This window comes from Pinus tabuliformis, chromosome 6 (assembly GCF_031772625.1).
Source record: "Pinus tabuliformis cultivar Carrire ecotype Pingquan chromosome 6, CPIR1, whole genome shotgun sequence".
In the NCBI taxonomy this organism is placed as follows: domain Eukaryota; kingdom Viridiplantae; phylum Streptophyta; class Pinopsida; order Pinales; family Pinaceae; genus Pinus; species Pinus tabuliformis.
The window spans coordinates 1680314428-1680320427 of NC_142292.1; the positions used below are offsets into that span (position 1 = coordinate 1680314428).

General features: G+C 36.8%; 1 protein-coding gene across 1 annotated transcript in view; it reads right to left on the reverse strand.

Annotated features, from left to right (window-relative positions):
* LOC149265410 (protein kinase STUNTED-like) overlaps nucleotides 1-951 on the reverse strand; it is an 82727-nt gene extending 81776 nt beyond the window's left edge. The window contains exon 1 of the mRNA XM_089403729.1: nucleotides 859-951. Coding sequence (XP_089259855.1) covers nucleotides 859-951 — 93 coding nt within the window. The remainder of the gene's footprint in view (nucleotides 1-858) is intronic.
* Nucleotides 952-6000: the final 5049 nt, after the last annotated feature.

Genomic DNA, 6000 nt, shown 5'->3' on the forward strand with positions numbered 1-6000 from the left:
TGTTTAATATTGTTCATGTTATGAAAAAGCAAAGAATGATCTGCGTGTGTGTCGATTATGGGGACATCAATCATGCTTATCCAAAGGACAACTATCCCACCCCATTCATTGACCATATCGTTGATTATTGTGTTGGTTACGAGATATTTTCGTTTATGGATTGTTTCTATGGCTATAATTAAACCAATATTCTCCCGGTAGACCAACATAAAACTACATTCATTTGTCCCTACGGCATATGTGTATAAAAAACTCCCTTTTCGATTAAGAATGTTGGGGATACATTCTAGAGGATCATGTATTATGCTTTTCATGACATCAAACATATGTTGCAACCTTATTTGGATGATTTTCCTATTCATCCACAACATTGGGTTGATCACCTAATGCACCTTAGCGCCATATTTTTATGATGTAGACATTATAACATTCGACTCAATCTGCACAAATGCATGTTTTGCGTAAGCTTCGGTCATCTTCTCATATTTTTTATATCAAAACAAGGACTTCGTATTGATCCCTTGAAAGTTCAAGCGATCATTGATTTGCCTACTCCTTCTTCCCTTCTCCAGATTCAATGACTCCAAGGGAACTCTAAATTTCTTCTGAGGTTCATTCCATATTATGCCAAACTAACCAAAGGATTTACTTGCTTGCTAAACAAATGGGTCCCCTTCCATTGGGGTGACTACTCAAAAGGTGTTTGATGCCTTGAAAGATGTACTAATTCGGGCATCTTTGTTATACCCCCCTGATTACCAATGCAATTATTTCTCGTACCTCGTTGTGGCATGTACTACCATTTATATGGTATTGGTTCAAGAGGATGATGAAGGAACTGAACATCCTATTTATTACTTGAATCAGAATCTCAATGATATTGAAGTCAACTACACCCATGTCAAGTAGTAAGCTTTGGAAATTGTTGAAGTTGTCCAGAGATTTCGCCATTACATCCTGCTCTGAAAAAGTATGTTTGTTTCATATTACAATCCCATGATGTGCATCCTCTCATGATAGTTACTAGGGGGGAAATAATATAAGTGTATTGTCATCCTACAAGTGTTCGATTTGGAATTCGTCAAATCCAAATCGAAGAAATCCCTATTTTTTGCTGAGTTAATTTGCGACCTTCCCAAATCTGAAATTAAAAAGACATCTAGTGATTATATTCCAATGAGTCATTGTTTCTAATCTCGTCATTTAACCCATGGTATGGATACATTCTCATATATCTCTAGACCCAGACTTTCTAGTCGAATACTTCTCACTCCGACCAGTGACATATCCAATATCAAGAAAAACATTATATTATAATCGGTGGCACTCTCTATTGTTGCAATATCGATGGTTTTTCGAAGGTGCCTCACCTATGAGGAGGCTGATAAAGTCTAAAATGAATACCATTTGGGAGCATGTGGTGATCATTTATCTGGATATGCCACTGCACAAAATATCTTAAGTGCCAGTTACTTTTGGCCCACCATATTTTGTGATTGTATCCTAGTTGTCCAAAAGTGTCATGCATGCCATATTTTTTATTGAAATATTTGTGCTTCACTCACTCCTTTGCATCCTATTATTGCCATTGGTCCTTTTGTGAAATGGTTCATTGATTTAATGACATGTAAACTTCACTCAATCGGGGGGCATGGCTATATCATCGTAGCGGTTTATTATTTCACCAAGTTGGCGAGGCGGTGGTTGTATATAACAATACCGGCGAAACATCTGCTTTATTTTTCTTCAACCATGTCATTGCACGAATTGGTGTTCTGCAAGCTGTAGTTATAGACCATTAAAACATTTTTGCAATCACATGATGTATGAACTGATTTCCAAGGTGGGATTTTCCCATGAAATTTCCACTCCCTACTACCCTCAGGGAAACGGATAACTTGAGGCAATTAATAAATTTCTCAAATTGATGCTTCATTGTATGATATGGGTCCATATATCATACTGGAATCTCATTCTTTATGCGTCCTTGTGGGCATACCGAACTTCTGTTATGGTTGCTACTATATTTACACAATTCCAATTGGTCTATGGTCTGGAATCAATCCTTCCAATTGAATGTGAAATTCCATCCCTCAAAATTGCAATCAAACTCCTTCCTACCACTTTCGCGGAAGATGAACTTCTCTTACATCTGACTCACTTAGATGAAACCCAGCAAGATGTTGATATGGCTAATGAAGCCCATAAGAAACATATCAAGGCACAATATGACAAGAGTGTCAAGCCTTGTGTCTTCTCGGAAGGAGACCTTGTTCATTTATACAATCAATAGTTCGATAAATTAGGATCAGGGAAGTTTGATCCAATGTGGTTGGGTCCATATATTGTCAAATGTGTTGTTTCAAAAGGGGCCTATGAGCTAGTTTATTTTGATGGATTTCCCTTAGCACAACCTAGAAATGGGTTGTACTTAAAGAAATACTATGCTTGAGTTTTTGTGTAGTGCATTGTGTACATATTGTATATAGGTGTGATTGAGTGTGTTTGCAGTGTGTTCCCTTCAGAGTTTCCTAGGTTTCTATTAATCTTGTTTATATTTGGTTTTCATATGTCGGCATCCCTCAAACCATACGTTGGTTATGCTGATGGTTTTAATCGTAGTACCTGGAACCTCTCTTCTGCAACATGGGCTATATATACTCCAAATGGTGAATTAGTGAGTTTCCAAGGCATTTCTATCAATTGCTTTACAAATAAAATAGTTGAGTATAGTGCAGTGATCGAACTATTTTCTGACACTATTTCTCATGGTATTCATCATATAATCATCATACTTGACTCATAGCTTGTAGTACTATAATTGACTAATGCATATTCAGTTAGAAGACCAACTATGTTTTGCATGTTCATGAGGGTTTTCCTTCTAGAAATATATTTTGATTTCATCCAATATCAACATATTTCTAGAAATCTAAATACATTGACAGATGCACTTGCTAATCATGTTTTAGATAGACATTTGTGACACATGTAAATTAATTCAATACACATCACATCAGGTTGAAACTAAATAATAGAACCATAAGAAACATTGAAGATATATATATATATATATATATCTATATATCTATATATATATATATATCAAATTTTTGGTTTTACAAAATTTGTGCCTAAGACACATGTCATTGCATGGCCTAAAATGTACATTCAGTCGAAATATAGCTATAAGCCTCCTAGTAGATAATCATAGTGTTCATGGTAGCATGTCCATGCGCAAGCCATCTTGCATAGTAGCTGACTAATACGACTAGGCATGACAATAGTGTGTCGTTGCAGTCTCATAGGGAGCTCGTCAACCCTAGTCTCATCAATGCCATGGGTCAACCCCTCCATATGATTCTCAACCTCTGCTAAGGTCTCAGCCCCATTGATATCCCACAGTACCTCTCATCCTACTGCAGCAACATGTATTGCTACTGGTTCCTGTTATGGGTCTCCTTCACGATGAAGACAAGAATATCCCACTTGTTAAATGGGTCCAATACTTGCATGTGTACAAACCAATATTTTAGTCTTGGATACATCAAAAATCACAAAAAATTGTAAAACTTAAAAATACAAAAAATGGTCAAAATGTCTTACCTATGGCACCCCATCGCTTGCCATCATGAAGTGTAAGCTTCGGGTCTCTACAGAATTCCATCCCTGCATATGGATAGTCTTCTATCATAATGAGTTGCATGTGCAACTAGCTAAAGAAGATAGGTGTGAAACTCATTGATGAAGGACCTGCATGCCTAGACATGAGATCCACCCATCTCCTCATTCATGGGACTCTTGGATCTAAGGGCTTGAGAACGATATGGTGTGGCCTAAGCAATGGAATCCGCTCTAATGGAAAAGAAATCAGAATCGAACCATAGCCAAAAAAAATTATCCGCCCATCCTTTTCTTTAGTCAATTTCTCTTTCATGTTTACCAGTACCCCTTCACTCCAGTTGAATACCATCAACTCCAGAAATTCTAGAGCATACTACATATGTGACTTATTTTCCACATGAATAGATTCACTACCATCGAATCTAACAATAATATATAAGATCATTCTTAAAGGAAAAGGCACTACATCCTTAATGTCAAATTTTCCATCCTTAGTTGGTTGGGATCTCGTTCGATAACGTGCACTGACATAATATTTGATTGTTTCTCCACCACTGCTTGAACCAAACAAAGAGATGGGGGAACCTCGCCTTGACATACCAATCAAGAAATATATATCTTCTACCTGTATTTCTATTGTATTTATGCACCAAGTCTGAATTCTTGCGCTTGAACATCCCATGCATGAACAAGATACCTCAATAACTCTATGTGTTGCCTCATACCAGGAAGCTCGAAGAATTTTAAGAGTCCACAATCTCTTAAAGCTTGGATTATAGTGGGGTCATTACCTGCAGTCAAATATTTTTCTTCATGTTCTCTTTCCCTCCATATCTAGGCCATTTTGTGTTGATAAACACCTGCAACATCACAAGGATAATCATTAGGATGAATTTCATGCAAAAAACCAGTGAAATTTTGAGGCAAACAAGCAAAACCAAGTTTATTATTGTGCCCAACGCACCCTCCTAAGGGAAAATAGTGCATTATAGTGTTTCCCCCTTTGTATTTCCCTCCTCATCAACACACTTATCGACCTTCTAGGGTGTTTTGTACCTAGGGAGAGAAATTAGAGCCCTAGGGGCCTCAAAACCTTGAAAAATGTGCATGAAATCACAAAATGGAACCATGAAAAGGAAGAGAAAGGTTCTAGCTCCTACCTAGAAGTGACAACACTTGAAATGATCCACTGGATTGGTCACAATCAGTTGCAGAAGATTTGGGGCAAAAACACTCAAAACTCACTCTCCAAGAGGTAAATGTGAAATGGTAAAAATGAGTTACCTTTTGCCTATTTTATGGTCATTTTCATCATTAATTTATTAATTTATTAGTGTTTTGACCTAAATATGACTCATTTTTATCATGAAACATGTATTTTTAATCTTTTGGTGGTGTTTTGAGCAAGGTGACAACTATTTTAACATATTTGACGATGTCTGGATTGAAACAAGTAATTTTGACCAAAGAGCATATTTTTATCACCTTTTCAGGCTCTGTAAACCTAAGAAAAAGGAACCCCCTTGGTTTCCTCTTTCAACTCTTTTTAGACTCCCTAATCATGAAAATATTTCCAAACACTTACCTTTTCGAACTTGTTAAAGTAAATGAAAAGATGTCTACTTAGTATAAGTTTAACCCTTTTCTGGAGTGAGATACACTAACTATGAAAAAAGAATACCTTAGTCAAACATGGATAAGAGGTTCTCCTGAGTATTTTTTCTGCCTTTTCGAACTCAAGATACTATCTACGAAAAGGAACCTTTGGATTTTTCTTTTTTGCCTCTTTTTCAAACTCTCTAAACATGAAAAACATGTCAAGTTGAACCGTCGTTGGGCTCATAAAAACATCAAATAGTGATGGACTTATCGAACATGACGGGACTGAACCACTCCTTCTCAAGGTTCATTAAACATACTCAGAGGGATTCATGTCAAGGATCAACCTACAAATCAAGCATATGTTATCCTCCTCAAGATTGTTAAAAAATAAAAAGGTATTGACCAGCAATGGTTCGGGAAATTGGGAAAATGGGATACTCCACCTATTATGGAAGTGAGCCACTCTTGAACATGAAACCCTACTATTTCATCTCCATGGTTTTTGGGTTGGGAAATATGCCTGTCTTTTGGTTCATCATACCATTTCAGAGCCTCCATTTTTGGTTTTGGGTCAATGTTGCCAACTCCATTCAATGTTATCGGTGTGTTCAAGAGAATTCATTCAGTTATGATACTCTTAAGCCTTCATTCCATGTCTATGTTCTTGAACTAGTTCCACATCAAATTCATTATGTCTTGAATCATGATACCGATTTCATTTTGTTAATGGGGGATACATCAAGGCCCTCTTGCGGCAGGTCACTTCCTATCAAA